At 42.4% G+C, this 21758-nt stretch overlaps 1 protein-coding gene and 1 gene segment (V, D, J or C); both read left to right on the top strand.

Annotated features, from left to right (window-relative positions):
• Positions 1-21758, top strand: part of LOC117363895 — a 286323-nt gene that overhangs the window by 80245 nt on the left and 184320 nt on the right.
• The window catches only part of LOC117363883 (gastrula zinc finger protein XlCGF26.1-like), a 53983-nt gene that overhangs the window by 27065 nt on the left and 5160 nt on the right, over positions 1-21758 (top strand). For both annotated transcript variants that reach the window (XM_033952404.1, XM_033952396.1), the window contains exons 5-6: positions 6647-6730; positions 9260-9373. In XM_033952404.1, the coding sequence (XP_033808295.1) occupies positions 6647-6730; positions 9260-9373 (198 nt within the window). The remainder of the gene's footprint in view (positions 1-6646; positions 6731-9259; positions 9374-21758) is intronic.

Raw genomic sequence — 21758 nt, 5'->3', positions numbered from 1 at the left:
ACTAAGGGGAGATCCTTACAATCCAACCTGATTAGCTTCTTTGACTGGGTGACGGGGAAGCTGGATGTTGGGGAGTCCCTGGACATCGTATACCTGGACTTTAACAAAGCATTCGATAGCGTATCACACCGCAGGTTACTGAGCAAGATGAGTTCTATAGGATTGGGTGACACATTGACGAAATGGGTGGAGAACTGGCTTGGAGGTAGGCTTCAAAGGGTAATGGTGAACGGCACCCCCTCCGAAATGACAAGGTGATCAGTGGAGTGCTCCAGGGCTCAGTTTTGGACCCGATCCTATTCAACATCTTTATAAGAGATTTGACAGAAGGGCTCTGAGGTAAAATAACATTATTCGTCGATAAGCCAAACTAAGCAATGTAGTGGGCAAAAGCACAACGGACAAAAATTCAATGCCCGACAACATGATGCACGACCTACTCCTACTGGAGCGCTGGTCTACAACCTGGCAACTCAGCTTCAGTGCCAAAAAATGCAAAGTTATGCACCTGGGCAGCCAAAATCATGCAACACTTATACCCTAAATGGCGAGATCCTAACAAGAACGGTAGCAGAACGAGACTTAGGGGTGATCGTCAGTGAGGACATGAAGGTTGCCAATCAAGTGGAGCAAGCTTCATCCAAGGCAAGACAAATCATAGGTTGCATACGCAGGGGTTTCGTAAGCCTGAAGTCATTATGCCATTGTATAGATCCATGGTGAGGCCCCACCTGGAATACTGTGTGCAATTCTGGAGGCCGCATTATCGCAAGAATGTGCTGAGACTGGAGTCGGTCCAGAGAATGGCCACCAGGATGGTCTCGGGACTCAAGGATCTTCCGTACGAAGAACGGCTAGATAAATTACAGCTATACTCGCTCGAGGAGCGAAAAGAGAGGGGAGACATGATCGAGACGTTCAAGTATCTCATGGGCCGCATCGAAGCGGAGGAAGATATCTTCTTTTTCAAGGGTCCCACGGCAACAAGAGGGCATCCGTGGAAAATCAGGGGCGGGAAACTGCGCGACGACACCAGGAAATTCTTTTTCACTGAAAGGATGGTTGATCGCTGGAATAGTCTTCCACTTCAGGTGATTGAGGCCAGCAACGTGCCTGATTTTAAGGCCAAATGGGATAGACATGTGGGATCTATTCACAGAGAAAGGTAGGGGAGGGTAATTAGGGTGGGCAGACTGGATGGGCCGTGGCCCTTATCTGCTGTCTGTTTCTATGTTTCTAAATACAATTTAATACGGTTCAGTTATAGAAACAGCACTGTTCCGCCTAATGCAATACACTGTAAACCTTTTTTTAAACCAACATTCTACTGAAATAATCATTGTTTTCTGCACTCAGATTGCACGATATATTAAGGGGAAACGACCCGCGAAGGAAGCGGTGGGGCCATTGGATGACCATGAAATAAAAGGAGGACAAAGCCATTGCCGACAAACTGAACACATTTTTTGCATCTGTATTTAGCGAAGAGGGTATATACAATATACCAGAAGCCGACAGGCTATACGCAGGAAACGAAGACAGGGTTGACGGTCAGTCTAGAAGAGGTATGCAAGCAGATTGATAGGCTTTTAAAACCGATAAATCCCCGGGACCCAACGGCATCTATCCGAGGGTAATCAAGGAACTGAAAGAGGTTATAGCTGAACTGCTCCGACTAATAGCCAATCTGTCGATCAAATCAGGAAGGATTCCGGAAGACTGGAAAGTGGCAAATGTTACGCTGATCTTCAAGAAAGGTTTGAGGGGAGATCTGGGAAACTACAGACCGGTGAGTCTGATCTTGGTACCGGGAAAGATGGTAGAGGCACTGAAAAAGAATCGCATCATTGATCACCTTGACGGACACAATCTGATGAGGACCAGCCAGCACGGTTTCAGCAAAGGAAGATCTAGCTTGACGAACTTACTGGACTTCTTCGAGGGAGTAAACAGGCAGATAGATAAGGGTGACTCGGTCGACATTGTATATCTGGATTTTCAGAAGGCGTTCAATAGGGTCCCGCATGAACGACTACTTCAGAAAATTGCGAGCCACGGAATTGAGGGTGAAATACTCACGTGGATTAAAAACTGGTTGGCAGATAGGAAACAGAGGGGGGGTAAATGGACAATACTCGGACTGGAAAAGCATCATGAGTGGAGTGCCACAGGGTTCGGTGCTTGGGCCCGTGCTCTTCAACATATTTATAAACGACCTGGAAATTGGTATGACGAGCGAGGTGATTAAATTTGTAGACAATACAAAGTTATTCAGAGTAGTGAAAACACAGGATTGCGAAGACCTGCAACGTGACATAAACACGCTCGAGAAATGGGCTGCGACATGGCAAATGAGGTTTAATGTAGATAAGCATAAGGTGATGCATGTTGGTTACAAAAATCTTATACACGAATACAGGATGTCCAGTGCAGTACTCAGAGAGACTTGGGAGTACTGGTAGACAAGTCAATGAAGCTGTTCGTGCAATGCACGACGGCAAAAAAAAGGGGCAAACAGAATGCTAGGAATGATTAAGAAGGGTATCCCACAGATCGGAGAAGGTTATCATGCCACTGTACCAGGCCATGGTACGCCCCCACCTGCAATACTGCGTCCAGCACTGGTCGCCGTACATGAAGAAGGACATAGTACTTCTCGAAAGGGTCCAGAGAAGAGCGACTAAAATGGTTAAGGGGCTAGAGGAGTTGCCGTACAGTGAGAGATTAGAGAAACTGGGCACCTGACCATAAGATGCACCCACCTGTAGAGGAGGAAAAACCAAGAAGAAAGAAATTTTGAACCAAATGGTGTGCCCTGTACTTTGTCTCCCCCTCTGGTGGTCTAGTTGTAGGCCGGGACAGGGTACAGGGCATGTCTAGAAGTGGGTATGTCTAATGGTAGACAGACAGCCATCCCCAAGACAGCCATCCCCCCCAGCCTCCCCATACCTTTTTAAATCATCCCCCCCCCCAGTACTTTTAGATCATCCCCCCAGTACTTTTAAATCAATCATCCTCTCCAGTACTTTTAAATCATCCCGCCCCCCCCCCCCCACAGTAGATCATCCCCTCTAGTACTTTTAAATCAATCATCCCTCTGTATCTGGTGGTCCAGCGTGTATCTCTCCCTCGCTAGTGGCACACAGGTCAGCAGCGCGGATGTCAGGAGCAAGCTTTCCGTTCTCCCGCTTGGGCCCACACCGCTTTCTGAGTGGCTGGGGTCAGTTCTTGCGGGACTCGCGAGAACTGAAGAAGCCATTTAGAAAACAGCACGGGCCCAAGCGGGAGCGCGGAAAGCTTGCTCCTGACTTGTGCGCCGCTAGCGAGGGAGAGATACACGCTGGACCACCAGGGACTGTGATGATGACAGAGGAGGCGGGTACCTGTTTTAAAATGTGCGGCTACTGTGGCGGCAGCGACGGCGGCAGGCGGCTAGGTGGGTGGGTGTTTTAAAAGGTGCAGCAGGTGGTGTTTAAAATGGTGCGGCGGGGGGTTCAAAACTGTGCCTTCGCTCCATAAGATGCACAGAGATTCCACCCACTTTTGAGTGAAAAAAAAGTGTCTTATAGAGTGAAAAATACGATACATAGTCAACAAAAGTGCATTTGTTTCAAATTTTGTACCTGTACAAGAAATAGCAATTGACCTAAATGGTGAAAGATTGAATGCCGACCAAGGGTGGAGCAAAACCTATATGGAAAGTAAATGACAGGGAGTAACTTAGCATTCAGGGTTAAACATACAACTTGGCTGAAAACACCCATAGAAATATAAGGAAAAGTTATTTGTATGTTTTTATGGTTTTAGTAGGCTGCTGAATATTGACCTCTATAACTTGCTGCTTTTGCTACGCATACAGGAACGTGTCTTTTCATGTGGTCCCATCAGGTTTCCAGGAGGACAGCTTTTTAATATCTGCCAGACTTTTAATTACTTGGGACTTCTTTAAGGAGGGTCTGTGAGGGCAATTTTTTAAAAAGAGGGTGCCAAGAATGCATATAAATGCCAATATTCCGGCTACGCACGATTCTATAAAATGGCCCCTAAATGCGTAGTTTGAAGGTAGGTCTATGTATAGGCCCAAAGCACAGTTATGTATTTAAATTAAAGCTCAGTAACAGGCTTAAATGCTGTCATCTAGAACAGTGTTTTTCAACCTTTTTACACCTATGGACCGGCAGAAATAAAATAATTATTCTGTGGACCAGCATCGGTCTGTGGACCGGCAGTTAAAGAACACTGGGCTAAGTCATGGGCCAGACTCCGCCCCCATAATAGTACTAATTACACCTTGCACATCCCGTGCCTCATCTGGAAGCCTTCCCTCTGACGTTGCAACGTCAGAGAGAAGGCTTCCGGTTCAGGTGCAGGATGCCCGTAGGAGCCACTGCCTGTGGCTTTGTACACTGAATCAGTTAGGAAGAGGGAGCTGCCTCGAAGATAACGCCGCATCGATCGCACCGTGGACCGGCGGTTAAAGAACACTCTTTTGGGGCCTGATGCACGTGCTGGCCCTGTGGACCGGCAGGAAATTTCTGTGGACCTGCACTGGTCCATGGACCGGTTGTTGAAGAACACTGATCTAGAATACTATAATTTACAATGCATTATTTTTCAACGAAGTGAGCGTTTACACTGTCTCTATGTGGCTGGTGTAAGTGATCACATCTAAATTCTATTTGAGTGTTTGCACTGCTACACTACTATCCTATAAATGAAGTAGGTGCCTAATTTCCTTTATAGCAGTGTGTTGCAAACTTTTTGAAGCTGCGGCACACTAAACTCAGGACCGCAGCTAGAGGGCCTCCAGACATGTGCGGATGTCGACATGATGACGTCCGTGCATGTGCGGAGGCCCTCCAGCTGCAATTCTGAGCTAACCCTGGGAGGAGAGGCGCTGGCGAAGAGGAGAGATGCCGGCGCTAGCTGACTGCCTCTTGCCGCATGTAGGTAGTCAGCCAGCACCTCTCCTCGCTGGCACACAGTTTGTGATACATTTCTTTATAGAATAGGTGCCTAAATATAGCTGTTCTTTATGGAATTACTTTCTATAGAGTTAATTCTGTACAGGGTACCAATTCTATAAGCATGTAATTGCTATTACAGAATACTAGTGTTAAGTCCAAAGTTATGTTCTTAACATTAGGCATGAGCCAGTGGTCTCACACTCAAACCATTTGCAGGGCCACATTTTGGATTTGTAGGTACTTGAAGGGCCGCAGAAAACATAGTTAGGGCTGTTCTCCTCGTGCCCGTGGAATTTACTCCTTCCGGGGAGGGGGAGAGAGAAAAAGTGAGGGAAGTCCTCAGAACAATGGTGGCTTCAAAAGGACAATCTTAGTGCAAACAGGAAACCCGCCAGTGACGTGTCATTGGGTAGGGGGGTGAGGTGAGCTTCGCCACGCAGTGGCATGCTTGGACCGAGATAGCCATAAACTGAGGGCCACAAAATAGTACCTGGCGGGCCGCATGAGTTTGAGACCACTGGCATGAGCACTTAGCTCTATGGCCGGTATAAATGCCTGTACCTAAATGCCTCACTTATACAAGGAGCTGATAGTATTCTAAAAACTTACCCTATATTTTGTATATGATGCCCAAATTTGTGTACAGATGAAAAATGCACGCACAAGTTAATTAGCTAACAAGTCATGGTTGATGTCAACAATCAATTATTTCAGTTAATTGGCAGTAATTAGATTTTGTGTGTGTGCATCTTCTTGCGCACTTTTCTGTAACCCCACTATCCAAATCTCCTAGCATGCAACTCAGAAGGAGTAAGAACATAAGAATTGCCGCTGCTGGGTCAGACCAGTGGTCCATCGTGCCCAGCAGTCCGCTCCCGCAACGGCCCTTAGGTCAAAGACCAGTGCCCTAACTGAGACTAGCCTTACCTGCGTACATTCTGGTTCAGCAGGAACTTGTCTAACTTTGTCTTGAGTATGGCAGGGGCATTGCAAAAATTGACACATGTAAACCACCACCATTCCCGAGCCCAGATGCCAAGAGTTGGGCACTGGCATAAATAATGGTGCCCAAACTTGTGCGCGGGAATGAGTTCTAAGTGGTATTCTGTAAAGAGCGCTCAACTCAAAATATAACTCTGCATCAATGCCCCTCCCACCATTTATGCCCCTCACAGTTAACATGCTGTAGAATTTAGGGGCTAACATTATACAACAGTGTTTAGAGTGCAGTTGTGTATCTGTAAATTAGGGTTAATTAGTTCCAATTGACTACAGTTAGCAGCAGTTAATGGCCAGTTGGAGGCTAATTTGTCAGTAGTGCGTAACTGGCACTATTCTATAACAGGTGTGCATAGTTTTGTGAGCTACAAGCAAAAAAGTGTATGCAAGATTATAGAATGTAGGTGAATATGTTCTAATAATGAGGCAAATTTCCAAATTATAGAAAAAATGAACTTGTACTGTACTAGTTATTCTGTCATTTTAAGAGGGCATAGCCAACTTAAAGTGTGAAGCAATTCTCTTGGCCCTTATATTATCATCATCCATGATTCTCTGTCTCCTCTTAACATCTTTCCCCCCCAAGGAGATTCTATTCTATTTCAGCTTTACATTCTTAATACTTCTACTGGTCTCTAAAAAGTCTCTAAAAATATTCTAACTATCCTTTCTCATTCCAGGTTGTTCCAGCATCAGACCTGACATCTTAATCCGAATTAAGCAAGAAGAATTCTGGACAGATGAGCAGGATACTGAGGAAATAGGTAACATGCCTAAATATACTTTTTTTTAGGTTGTCCTGAGCCAACTCTGACACAGTTTATCTTTTCATAAACCTATTTTCTAGTGCAATAAGCATATCATTCTTGAACACATGGTTTGTGAATTCCCTGATCATGAAATCCTGTGTAGAGAGCTTTTGTTCTCCGCCTCCCTTCACTGTGGGCTGTCTCATAATTCCTCTTTTTTTTCTCTCTACACATGAAACAGTAGGAGCCTGTCTCTTCTGCTTTTGTTCATTTTTCTTTGAGGTTTGATTAACCAGTTGTGAGATTTTTTCAGTGCTACAGAGGCTTCTGGTTGCAGGACATATCTGGCTGTGGAAGGACACAGACTTTTAGGGTAGACATCTGCAGCCAAGGGGCAGTCTGCTTTGCAGGGCTCCTGCTTGGCCAGCCTGCATTAACAGTCCATTTGCTCAAGGACTATTCCCTTGGGAGCAAGACTCTCTAGGTTTTGACCGCAGAGAGTTTGCGCACAGGCCGAGTAGCTCCGTGGAGGTTTTTCGCTGAAATCAGGGCTGACTCCTTTTCCTCCCCCTGTTTGTGTGTGCCAGTTCCGGTGGGGGTTAAGGTCCTAGTCCAGTTGTGGAGCAGTCCGAAGAAGCAAGCTATCTGCTTTCCAGGTTTGTCTGAGTCAGAAGTCCTTCCTTTCTCTCTGTCTGCAGTTCAGCCTATGCAACTCCCAGCTCAGCATGGCACAGTGAGTCCAGGCAGAAGACCCTATGAGACAAAATCGAAGGGGTATCTCTGAAAGGTTTCTGTGGCTAGGGACAGGGTCCTCCACCCCTAAAATCCTAATTTTTGAATTTTTTGTGTCCCTTTTTAGTTCCCATGGGCTGTTTTTGGCACCAAAATTGTTGTCATGGTGAATTTCTTGGATCTCTCTCTCTCGATGACTTTACATTGTGCCTATCTTCGCTGATTGTTCAGCTCTTCTTATTGTAAACCGCCTCAAACTATTATGGCTTTGGCGGTATATAAGAATAAAATTATTGTCTCTGTCTGTCTGTCTGTCTGCTTCAAATCAACCAAATTTGGCTCAGAATCGGGCTAGATGGACTCCTTTAGCCAGGATGCCTTGGATTCATGCCAGCTTTGTGCTGGATGGCCATCCAAGGACCATCCATGTCCCACATAGGTGGGAGCCACCGACTTAACCTCCTCTAGTTCCTCTAGGGTTATGGGATACCAGATGGCTCAAGTGCCAGTTCTGAAATCCCAGTTAGAGCTGGAAAGTGTGTCCCTGGTGAAGCACAGCCGCACATCTGCTGTCAAACCCCAGAGAGGACTAATGGAGCACCTGCAGGGGCCCTATGGGTGGTCTGTTCAAGGGGTTGCTCCAGAATTTCAGTATGATGTGTGAGGTATACTTGAATTGCAGCGGCCACAGTGACTCCTTGGGAGTCAGGACGCTGGTTGCGCCAGGGGTTCTCCCATTAAGAGCACATTTCCTCCTCAGCAGAACTATGCACAAGAGACAGAGGTCCAGTCAAGAGGACTGAGAATAAATGGATTCTGTATCTATGCCTTTACTTTCCCAGTTTGAGTCATCCATAGTTGGAGATTCCGCTTTTCGCCTGGAAGGCTCAGATCCCGATCAGGGGATAGCTCTGGATCTGAAAGGACCCGACTACACAGGCTGTTTAAGCCTGCAGTGCTGTTTGAGTTAATTAAGGAGTCTCTTCACAAATTAAAAATCAGTCCTCTAATGCTGAGTGCTAACTTATGAGCAGCAGTAAAATTCAAACCACATACTTTCCTTCCCATCCTGACATTACTAAGATGTTAACTGATCATTGGGATGTCCCGGAGGGGCCCCTTCAGGTGGCGAAGGCCATGATGAAATTTTCTTTCTAGTAAATAGGCACATCATTCTTGAAGCCCACCCTGTCAGATATTCATTAACCTGCTTTCTGTCTTAAGACATATCTGATTGATTGCAAGATATCTTGTTTCTATCAGCAAAGTCCAGGATAGAGAAGACCATTGCTATCGTGAAGGAATCGAGGAGTTTCGTTCAGAGCTCCAGGATTTAGTGCACTTTGCACTCGGGTAGTTGGCTTGTTTGTTCCACCTCATTATATGTTTTAAATGGTTTATGTTTATTTCATGTTCAGTGTTTAGATATGAGCAGAACAGACTTGTTTCTCAGGGAGTGTCTCTGTACGCCTCCCTGTTATGTTTTGTTCTCTAGGGCTGACCATCTGCTTTGATATGAACTGAGGATTTATGGAACAGCCCACAGTGAAGTGAGGTAGAGCAGAAAAAATATAAATGAGGCTCTCTATACAGGACCTCAACGATCAGAAATTGACAACCTATGTGTTCAAGAATGATGTGCCTATATACTAGAAAGAAGATTATCAAGGTAAGTACCTAATCTTCCCATAATGACTCCAGGGGACTTTTTCTAAGATATTTAAACTATATCATATTTTACAGATTTCACATCTGCCACCTCTAGTTGAGTATTGCTGTAACTGAGACTAGATTTTCCTCTTGCTAAAACAGGTAACACAAGTTTCAGTCCTGACCTGTCAGTCCGAATTCTGAAAATAGAGGAATCATGTGAAAGTGATCAGTCGGAGGGAGAAGAGGAGTTGAAGACTATTGAGTCAATTGCAGGTGACATGGGACTAAAAACATTTACAGAAAAAAATTAACTGTGTATTGTAGAAAATTTCAAACCTAACAAGCTGTAGCTACGAAGTAATTATAACTTCCTGTAAAAAAGATAGCTTCAGTTGGTGAAAGTCAATAATAGACGATAACTAGGACTTCTATTCACTTCTATGACATTCCCAACTCCGACCCCCTAAGGGAACTTATGATCTGAACCCAGGGTTTGCTAACTAGCCCCTTGCTCAGTCTCTTTAAGATGGCTGGGCCAAGATTAAGGGGCCATAGTGCAGGATCAATCCCAAGTCTCTTCCCTGCAGAATTTTTCAGAGATTGTGGCTAGTAACTAATCCGAGTGAAGAGGAACACTGCAGAAACTAGAGGTAAGGATTAGCATATCGGACCCAGGATCTTATGTACTAACATAATGAAAATTTTTGTGGATTAGTTTCCCTTTTTTTTTTTTTTTTTCCAGACTTATGCGAGGTAAATGAATTCCTAACTCTTCCGTTTTCATAAGTAGACTTCACAAGTAATCATTCACTGCTTGCCATGACCAGGAACTTCACGAGTTCCTGCTTGTGGAAACAAGTGAAAATTATTTTTAAAAGGCCCATTTTGTATGCATTCATTGGTACAAATAAATGACACTAGTGACTCATTTTGGAGGACAATATAACCTCTAGAGCCTCTGATCCTAAGTTGTCAGGCCCTGAAATCTAGTATTAACATAGTCATAAATGAAAAATAAAATACAACTATCCTCAAAGTTTGACCTCTTCAAACCTCTAAACCTGAGATTGACCCTTAACACTCACTTTCAAGCCCAACCTAGGATCCGGGAGCCAATGAGGCAGAAGCAATCCTTATTTTTTTTTCCCCCAGTTAATATCTTTTTATTGGAATTATAGGTAACAATACAGAAAAAGAAAACAATACTGTACTTATACATACATGTTTAACTCTGTGTCAGCAATGATCAAATACAGCATCCTTACTTACTCTAAGATAGTTCTAAAATAATGCTGGCTGACTCCTAGCAGTAATGTGGCAGTACTACCACCAAGTATCAACCTGCCAAATAAGGGCACAAAGACTGAGTTCTAATGTTTGTGTGTGTTTTATAACATGCAACACCTTTACACCTTCTTTGGAGAAGGTGTGAATAGTGCTTGGGAAATTGTGTATTATGGGGGGAGGGGTGCCATTGTAGGAGCATATTTATTTTATAAAGGTCCATATAGTGCTATATAAAAGTCATTACCTTTGTACATTCTATTATCTAAAAATTAAGAGTCCAAATATAAACATGATGGCAGATAAAAGCCAAATGGCCCATCCAGTTTGCCCATCCGCAGCATCTTCTAACTCCTCTCCCTGAGACAGGGGTCAGCAACCTTTTTAAAGCAAAGAACCATTTTTTCTAAATGTTTGACCCAAAATTTACAAAGATCCGTAATAGTAGAGAAGGAGGTTTGAGGTAACAATTTTTATTGAGATACGGGTATGTATGCATTTAATACAAAATCCTGAGTGGAGTAGAACTTTTACAAGTGGATCAATTTTTCACTCCATCAAAAATTACAAAGACAAGGGGACACTCGATAAAGTTACAGGGAAATACTTTTAAAACCAATAGAAGAAAATTTCTTTTTACTCAGAACAGTTAAGCTCTGGAATAGAGAATGACACGGTGGTTGTTACCCGCGGGTAGCCCGCTGAAACAGGGGAGAGAAAGGAAGTGGTCGCCGCGGGTATGGGGAGAAGGCCATTCACCGCTCTGTGGAGCGATGAATGGCCTTGTCTCCGCAGTGAAGGGAGGGAACGCGTTTCGCACTGATCGCCACCGCCCAAGCATCTCCCTCCATCCCGATCGTCGCCGCCCAAGCATCTCCCTCCCTCCTGATTGCTGCCACTGCCTGAGCCCGATCGCCCAAGCATCTCCCTTCCTCCATCCTGATCTCCGCCGGCTGAGCCCGATCGCCGCTCGGTCGAATGCTTTTTCACCATTGACCGAGACTGCCACCCATTCTGTTCCCTCCCTCTTGGCCCTCCAAACCAGATCTAACACCTTCCTAATCCCATCAGCCACCTGCCTCCCTCTAATAAAACCCACTTGATCCGGGTGAATAAGTGTTGGCATGTATGGTGACAATCTATCAGCAAGAATTCTAGCCAGGATTTTCGTATCTATTCCCAATAAGGAGATAGGTCTATAGCTGGCACAAAATGTGTTCTCTTTCCCAAATTTAGGTAGAATTGTAATTCCTGCTAATCTCATAAAATATGGTAATTGTTCCCTATCTTTTAGACTATTAAACAATCTTGCCAAAAGAGGAGTTAAAGGATATAAACTTTTTATAGTACAACCCCGTAAATCCATTCATTCCTGGTGATTTACCTATCTTAATACGATGTATTACTCCTTGTATCTCATCCACTTTATTATCCTCATCCAATCCTCAAATCTCTGAGTCTTGCAATGTCTTTAATTCTAATTGAAACAGGTATTGTGACAGAGAAACCTCCTTTCCCTGGTATTCTGATATATATATAATTACTTATAAAATACCAAAAACCTATCATAAATATCCTCTTTTGTCAAAACCTTTCCATATTTAGATGTATACTCATAATATTACCTTGCATATGTTGTATCTTAATACGTTGTGCTAATAATTTCCCTGCCAGATTCCCAGATTCATAATGTTTAAGTCTAAGGCGGTTTAAATTAAATTGAATAGCTTCATCTTCCATTTATCCCAAAACCATACAAATCTCTTTTATTTGGGTCCTAAGCTTGCCCCCCCCCCCCCAACTCCCTTCTTATGTTGTGTTACTAATCCCATCAATTTCTCTCATTTTTTTTTCCTCCCTTTCTTATATGAGAGTATATAGATTAATTCTCCCCTTAAAACAGTTTTTAGGGATTCCCAAATCATAATAGGTGAATAATGATCGATACTGTTATCCCAAAAATTTCTGATAGTCTGTTCTATCTTCTGAACTACCTTAAAATCTTTTAATAGATTATCATTTAATTTCCAGTATCATATCCCAATCTTAAGATGTCCCCATGCTAAATCCATCCATATTGGGGCATGATCTGCCCAGCTGGTTTCTTCTATTTTAGCATCTAATAATTTACCTCCCAACACTTTATCCAAACAGATCTTATCAATACGGGAATATACTTTATGAGGGGAAGAATAATAAGTATAATCTTTTCCTAGTGTATGTCGTATCCGCCATCCATCTAGTAAATTTAATTCTTCTAAAAAAATTTTTTGTTGTTTCCTATCTTTTCTAGTTCTATCACCTTTATTACTCATGGAATCTCAACAAAGATCCAAAAGCAAATTAAAATCCCCTCCCACCAATAGTAATACTTGATTTTTTTAAAAATTATACTCAAAAAGTTTTTCAAAAAATTGCCCATGATTAATATTAAGAGCATACAAGTTCAGCAATGTCACCTTTTCTCCATTCAACTCCCCCACCCATATGATCATCTTCCTTCATCATCTTTCCATTCAGCCTTCTTAAGGACTTTCAGTTTTTTATCAAATAGTATCCCCACCCCTGCTTTCTTTTTCACCTTATTAGAAGTCCAAATTCATGCTGGATAATCTTTAAAATGAATCATCCTTTCTCCCATTTTTTTTAAATATGTTTCTTGTACGTAACATACATCATAATTCAGTCTTTTCATCTCCTTTAAAAACCATTGGCGTTTTTGAAATATATTAAGACCGTTTACATTTAAACTTCCCAACCTTATCTTATTTCCATTCATTCCTTCAATAAGCTTTTCATTTCATTCTCTTTGGCTATCCTGTCCTTACAGATCTTACAATTTCATCCCCAGGCCTCCTTAATTCCCCAGTCCCTCCCCCCAATCCCATCCGTTCCCCCCCACCCCCTGCCACTTCCCCGTCCTCCTTCAATCCCTTCCTCCAAGACTTTGTGTGATTCTCTCACCCACCTCCATATATAATTTATCGAACTTAAAGCTTCTCACCCCCTTTCAACATTCACCCGTCCCAATCTTACCCTTCACACCCATATCCAATCATATTCATTACTTCATCCAAACTACTCAAAGAACTTATCTCCTTAATTTCAATCAAATGCCTTGTATCTCAGTCCTGCACCAATCTGACCATCAAGCAGGGGCCAAAGTGTCCTTAGATTCCTGCCCCGGCTCCAGTTGCTGTTCCAACCGTTGCCTTTTCTTGGATCTAGCGGTAGTCTCTTGCCAGCGATATTATTGCCCTCCTTAATTAAATAATCCTCTGCTTCAGTCACAGTAACAACTTTTTTATGAGTACCATTAATTGTTTTCAGAAGGCCAAATGGAAACAGCCATTTATAACGCAAGTTCTTCTGTTTCAACACTGTAAGAATTGGGCGAAATTCCCTCCTCTTTTGTAAAGTGATAGTAGATAAGTCCTGAAATATCTCAATATTAATAAGTCTGCCAGGTTACCGTACCCAATTCTCTGACCTTACGGATCAATCGCTCTTTATCCACAAAATTATGCAGGCATACAATTATATCCCGAAGCTTTTCAGACATTCTGGAACCTGCCAGCCTATGGGCCATGTCTATTTTCACTGTGGCAAAATAGGTTCTTCTGCACTCTCAGATGTTAACATAAAGGTAAATATTTCCTGTGCCACTTTCTCAGCGTCTTTATATACCTCAGTGTCAGGGACCCCTCGTGTCCTCAAATTCTGCTGCCGAGATCTATTCTCCAAATCTTCTATACGATTTATACAGTCTTTCAGTTGTTTTTGGGTGTCCCCCACCTGGCCACCTATTGTTTTCAGCAATATATCTTGCTCACCAACTCGCCACTCAGTTTCCTCCTCTCGCCCCAATAGGTCCGCCAAATCTTGCCTTATTTCCTTTACAGTGTCTTTAATTTTCCTCTTCACCACAGCCACTTCGCTCTTTATTTCTAGGGCCCACTGCTGGAGTTCTTCCTTTATGGCCCAAACCGCTGAATCACCATGTCTCCTCCGGGGCAGAGCCGCTTGCTTTATCTCCTCTGATGCACTCTCTCTCGACTCGCAAGGCGACTCATGGGTATCTCCCGGTCCTCACTGGAGACTGCCTCTCTCCCGCCCTCCTTCTGGAGGGTGACTCTCCTTGGGGGGGGGGGGGAGGGTTTCGCTGGCATTTTTTTCTTCCAATTCTCTGCAGAATCCTCAAACACTGTTTTTCCTTTTTAGTCTTTATTTTCTGTATCTCCCTCCTCAACCCGCCATCAAGGTTAGTGACGTCACCGGAAGTCTGGCTCTTGCTACTGTTGATGTGAAAGTGCATGCCTCTACAATCGGAAAGAGACTGCACAAATTTAACTTGCATGGGTGGTGTGCAAGGAGGAAACCTTTGCTCTTTAAGAGAAACATTAAGACCAGATTGAAGTTTGCCAGCGAGAACGTAGACAAAAACCAGGACTTCTATGGACAGATGAGTCTAAAATTGAATTATTTATTTCAATTTCTAGCCCATCATCCCCGAAGCTCAGAATGGATTACATAAGGACATTCACAATGCAGACATTTTACAAAAGCGAAGGTCATGACTGGTCTTAGGGTAATGGGTACATAGGGGGAAAAATGTTGAAATTTCACAGAGACTAAGGGGCTCAAAGGAGGGTTAGTCTGTTGGAGTCTGTTTAGCTTAAAAGGGTCTTCACTGCTCTTCGGAATGTCATCAGTGAGTTCTGAGATCTTATCTGATCAGGCAACTGGACACCAGAAAAGAGGACATGTTTGGCGTACACAAAATACAGCATTCCTGTTGGCAGGACAGAGGGTGCCACTAGACAACAGGGAAAGGTTGTTTTTTTATTTAAGGGGGAGGAGGTAAGGTAGTGTGCCGAGTCTTTTAGAGATGGGGTGCCAATGTAGAAAGCTATTGAGGCAGGAAGTCAAGTTAAATGGTAACCATGAAGCTGAGCTTGCAGTAGCTTTCTGCACTAGCCCCATGTGCACAAATGTATTTTTTTTTTTTTTAAAGGTGTCTCTCTCCTTCACCCCTCTCAATAGTACTGCCTCTCTCTCCTTGTCTCTGGATCATTGGCTTGAGCAACTGTGATCTTCTGCTGGACTGAGCCTTGTTTTCTAGCCCATGGTTGCAAGCGCTTTTGGCTTTGCAAATGTTTATTACTTCTGCCTGAATTCAGTTTTACTGTTCCAGCTTTGGTCTGTTGGGCTCTGAGAGATTGGAGCTGCTGAAAAGGAATACAGGCAGAAGCAAGAGGCATCTATGAACATGGAAGTGCTTGCAGCCACATGCTGGAGAGCACACTCGGTCTAGCCAAAGATCAGAACTGCTCCAGGCAGTGATCGGGAGATGGGAGAAGCTGTCCTGTGGGGGAGAAGAAGAGAGATTGAGGATTGGCCATATTTTGGAGAGCCATTAAGTACCCAGGACCGTGGGCTCTGCCCCTGGTTTAGCATGATACGTGATGGCATACCGTTTTAACAGCAGTTCTGAGGAAGGAGGTGGCAACAGAGCTGCATGCCTTCCATACTCGCAGCAGCAGATGTCCTTTTCTGCTGCAAGTCAAGAACAAAACTGAGAACAATGGATTGGATTGGGCTTATTGCATTTGATATACCGCTTGTACATTAAACTAAACTAAGCCTTAGGTTTATATACCGCATCATCTCCACGGAAGTGGAGCTCGACACGGTTTACAAAGCATAAAGATAAAAAATAGGACGAGAGAGGGGAAGGATATACAAAGCATGTAAAAAGAGGGATGTAAACAGGGAAAGAGAAGTTATATGCTAGAGAAAAGCCAGGTTTTCAGTTGGAGGGAGCCCAGATTCCGCAGCGGGACAGTGAGATCATTCCAAAGGCCCGTGATTTTGGAGAGGTGGGATCTTTCCAGTTTGCCTGCGTGGAGGATGCCATGTAGAGAGGGGAAGGATAGTTTGTTTGTGGGCTAATCTGGTGGTAGCAGGCGTCAGGGCGAGGAAGGATAGAGGGATTAGGGGCGGAAGGATGCCGTGAATTAAGCGGTTTACAATACTAATACATTAGGCGCCTTGAACTACCCTTCTGTCTGAAACAGCTCACAATCTAACTATAGTGGGTCCTTGGTCAAACGTGTTTAATTCTTTTAAGGTGATTTAATATTTTTATTGATTAATCACATTATTAAAGTTCTAATTGTGAAACCCTACTTGTAATGCATTTGTATTGCATTTTTCAGACAGCAGAATGTGAAAAATGTACAACTGTTTGAAGACTTAAACACTGTAGTTGCCTATGTTGACTTTATGAAATACACTGTTCAATTATGATGGTAAACTTTACACGATCCTTTAACTCACAGCTATATACATCCAAATTCAATAATTACTATGAGTGATGGTATTAAATCTTGATAGCTTAAAAATTACACCCCCTCCTCCGCTACATCAACTATTTAGCGGGGAGTTGGGTGATAAATCCTCACCGGCTTTTTTGTCAAATTACCATAATTTTAATAATACTTTTTAATATCTTTCAATCATTTCTAGAACTTGGTATTGTATGGAAGTTTTACTTAGCTTTATAGTTTCCTTAATTACGACCTGGGAGTCCAACATGTTTCGCTACCACTTTATCAAGGAACTCCATGCAAATAAATGCAATATTTAACTCTCAATAAAGTTTTTATATTTAAATTATTACCAATTCCTAAAAAATTCAGTAAACTAGCTATTTTAAACCGCTATAGGAATAATCCTACCAGTGCCGCTGTAGTCCTCTGACTCTCCCTATACACGGAGCAAGATGGCCGTGACGTTCTTGAACGTTGTTTAAATAACTTTATTGACACTCTGTGTAAGAGATATTTAAAGAGACCGCCTCCCACCCCAACTAAAGTAACCTCAGCCTATTGATACACTGAAGTGTACTCAGAATAAATTAACCCATTCCACTTCAGCGTTTAAACCTTCAGGCTCTACCATGCCTATTCTATAAATCCACTGCTGCTCTTTTAAATTCAAAGCTTTTTCTAAATTCCTGCCCTCCTCCCCTTCTTGTAATTGATCACTAACTCGCCACCTGATATCATCCACCGAATGTCGGTTTAGTACCCAATGTTGGACCATGGGTGCCTGAAGATTTTCATTCAGTATCCGAGACTTGGGTTCATTTAATCTAATTTTAATTGGTCTGCTCGTACGACCAATATACAACAGTTTGCAAGGGCATTTGATCACATGCACCACTTGCCGACTATTACAGTTTGTTATATATTTGGATTTCAACAACTTCCCGCTTTTTGGTTCCCTCCATACACCTCCTTCTATGGCCTTTGCACACCACTGGCACCGACCACATCTAATGTGGTATCCATCCACGTTCCTACAAGAAATTTGATCCCTTTTCTGAAATTTCTGAAACCCCAATTTCTGGTCAATTGTCATCCCCTTATTATATGCTATCGTAGGGAACTGTTGGACTCCACATCTCCCAGGTCGTAATTAAGGAAACTATAAGCTAAGTAAAACTTACATATAATACCAAGTTCTAGAAATAATTGAAAGATATTAAAAAGTATTATTAAAGCAAAAAAGAGGAAAATAAATATTACAACAATTAAAGATGAAAATAATGAACTTCACTATAAAAGTAAAAATATACTAAAACAGTTTTTGAAATTCTATACCAGCTTGTATTCTTCTGAGCATTATTTAACTAAAAAAGAGGATGGGTTAGAATTTTTGAGGTTGATTGAGGGACCTAAAATTCCCGAGCATGTGAAAAGAAATCTTGATGCACCAGTCTCACAAAAAGAAATACAAATTGCATTGAAGTCCCTTAGAGTTGGATCTGCTCCAGGTGGTGGTGGATATAGGGTAGAATTTTATACATCATTTCAAAACATTTTGTTACCTCATTTGCTAAATTTAAATCAAGATCAACTGAAAAATGGTTGTATAACAGGTACTATGGCAGAATCATTGACTATTGTTTTGCCAAAGCCAAATAAAGATCCCATGTTGGTTTCTAATTACAGGCCAATTTCTTTGATTAATGTAGATGGGAAAGTATTAGCGAAGTTATTAGCTTTACGTTTGGCTAAAGCTCTCCCTTATATTATTGGTATTCACCAAACGGGGTTTGTTGCTCATAGGCTTTCTTCAAATAATACTAGATTGGCCTTTCATATGCTAAATTTGACTAAAGACATAGAGGATCCGGCCTTCTCTGTATTATTCAACGCAGAGAAGGCCTTTGATCGAGTGGAATGGACTTTATGGAATGGTTTGGTATTGGTTCTGGATTTATACAAATGATTCAATCCTTGTATAGTTCCCCTTCTGCCAGATTATATATAAATAATACTTTTTCTGAATGGTTTTGTTTGGAGAGGGGAGTTAGGCAAGGGTGTCCGTTATCTCCTTTGCTGTTTGAAATTGTTTTGGAACCTTTATTGTTGGCTATTAAACAAGCGAAGGAGATTCATGGTATTCCTTATGCAGGTCGGGAATATAAAGTTACTGCTTATGCAGATGATATTCTGCTTCATTTGAGGAATCCTAAATCTACTATCCCATATTTGCTGAATCTGATTAACAGATTTGGAAAATTCTCTGGTTACAAAATAAACTGGACTAAATCGGAGGTTCTTCCATTGAATGTACATTGTGCAAAAGGTTTATTTGATGAGTTTCCTTTTATTTGAAAGGATGATGGTATTAAATATCTAGGGATATGGATTAAAAGTACATTGGAAGATACGATGAAAATAAATGAAAGATCATTATTACTAAAGATCACGGAGATGTGTGAGCAATGGAACCCTTTACACTTGTCTTGGTGGGGGAGAGTTCAAACGGTCAAAATGATGATTTTGCTGGTAATTTGCTACCAAATGGGTATGTTGCCAATTTATTTTCAAAGGTCCTTTTACAAAAAGCTAAATGATATTCTAACAAAATGTATTTGGCTAAGGAAAAAAGTAAGAATTGCTTTAATATCTCTACAAAAACCAATTGTGGAGGGTTGGGTAAATTTTCCAAATTTTTATAGGTATCATCAAACCTATATAATGCGTCAAGGTATGTATTGGATCTTCCCTGAGCTCTTGGAACATCAGCCAGACTGGTTATATCTGGAGTGGAAAATCATGTCCCTGATGCGACTATCTCATATTAAGTATTAAAATACCTAGTTATGCTAAGGACAATGTGATTTTATTAGATACCTGGAAAACAATTAAATTTATTGATAAATTAACAGATGTTCCTATTATGAAATCTACTTTGCAGTCCGTATGGTTAAATTCCAAGATTCAAATAGGCGGTGCTGGGATCGCTTGGAAGAACTGGATGCAGGCAGGAATTCGGACAATAGATGATGTTATATCTAGTGGAAATCTGCTTGATTTTTCACAACTGCAACAATCATTTGGAATTTTAAAATCTCAACAATACAGGTGGTTGCAGTTGAAGCAGGCTGTTCAGTGTGGGTTCCCTGAATGGAAAAATTTAAAAACTTATTTTAGCCTGCAGATCCTTTCCTACCAAACTGATCATCAGGCTGCCCAGTGGTACAAATTGATTTCTGGATTTTTAAACAGAAAACCAAAAAACAGTCTTGGAGACATCTGGAGCATCGAGATAAAACAGTATATTTCTGTGTCTCTGTGGCCACGGATTTTGACTTGGAGATTGAAATGTACAGCATCAGCATCTATGAGGCAAACATGGTTATTTTTGTTACATAGGATTTTTTGGACCCCAGTTTGATTAAATAAAATAGATCTTATTTAAAATTTATTTATTTATCAATTTTCAATTACATTCAAGTTAACACTTGTGCAGAAAGATAAAGTTAGCGACAATTAACATACAATGTAAATTATATCCTACTAACCCATTAGTCAAGATAACTTAACATAGCTTAACATTAACTCTAGTCCTCAATAATAGAACCAAGATATATAAATGAAGATAAAGTGTCCCTTTGGAACCTGGGGACTTACCAGCGCCACATTTGATATGTGAACAGGAGACCAGCAGCCACGAAGGAACTCCAGTTGGTGAGGATATTGTTTCTTCTAAATTCTCCTTTACATTAAAAAAAACCCCAAGAGGCAATTTGGGACTTAGTGGCAAATTTGGCTAAATCCATTAATCCTCAGCTCTCTCAGAGCATAAAGTTAATACTCAGGAAAAGGAAATTAAGAAAATTAAAGTTGACTTACAATATTTAAAAAATTCAACTTTGAATTCTTCCCAAGAAGTGAAATTTTCCAAACAAATTACAGAAACACTTGTGAAAGATAACATTAATTTAAGGAGAAAATTGGAATCTTTAGAAAATTTCTCTCGGAATAACAACCTTGGACTAATTAATTTTCCCAGAGTAGCGGCAATAACTCCTAGGGATATGTTGAAACGCTATATGAAGGAAATATTGGAAATTTCTGAGGAATTGCTACTGCCAATTACTCAAGTGTATTATTTACCAATAAAAAGGGAAGAAAAGTTAAAGGAAGAAGATGATCAACGAGTACTTAATATTTCTACAATTTTGGAACTTTCGGATAAAGAACTTGCAAAGCCGGCAACACTTCTTTTTACAGTTGCTTTAACACCAGACAAGAATTGGCTATTAAGACTTTTCTTCAAAAATAAACTAAGACTTTCTAGGGCAGTGGTGCCCAATACGTCGATTGTGATCGACAGGTCGCTCGCTCAGGCAACCCCAGTGGATCGCAGGGTGGGTTCCCTTCATCCCTTCTCTTTTTTCCCCTCCTAACTGGTCCACCTCTTGAAGAACGCCAGCCAATCAAAGTGTTGGTAGGGTGGAGTGAAGGTCTGTGGCGTACCAAGGGGGGGGGGCGGTCCGCTCCGGGTGCACGGCTTGGAGGGGTGCGCAGCCGGCCAGGTCCAAGTCCTCCTGCCCTTCCTTACCCCGGTCCGCGCTCGGGGCTCGCGCCTGCCTGGTCCTGTGCCGCCGCCCAAATGGTGCTGTTGGTTCTCGCGAGTCTCGCGGGAGTTGACGGCACCATTTGAGCGGCGGCGCAGGACTAGGCAGACGCGCTCGGGGCTCGTGTCTGGATTTCACTTCCGGCGCAGATGGGGAAGCCTGCAGAGCTGACAATATTCGGGCGGCACGAGACCAGGCAGGCGTGCTCGGGGCTCACACCTGCCTATTACTGCCGCGGCAGATGGGGACTTGGGCGGCTGTCCAGCAGGGAAGGCTGACGATGCAGCGCTGGACCGCCAGGATTGCATCAAGGTACGGGGGGAGGGGATGTTTAAAATACCAGGATAGCCATCTAGGGAGGGAAGGAGGGATTTAAAAAATTACAGGGGGTATGATTAAAAAAGGTACTGGGGGGTAGGTAGGGGGATGATTTAA

This window comes from Geotrypetes seraphini, chromosome 1 (genome assembly GCF_902459505.1).
Source record: "Geotrypetes seraphini chromosome 1, aGeoSer1.1, whole genome shotgun sequence".
Classification (NCBI taxonomy): domain Eukaryota; kingdom Metazoa; phylum Chordata; class Amphibia; order Gymnophiona; family Dermophiidae; genus Geotrypetes; species Geotrypetes seraphini.
Note: the sequence above shows the minus strand (reverse complement) of the source record. Positions and strands in the feature narration are given on the sequence as shown.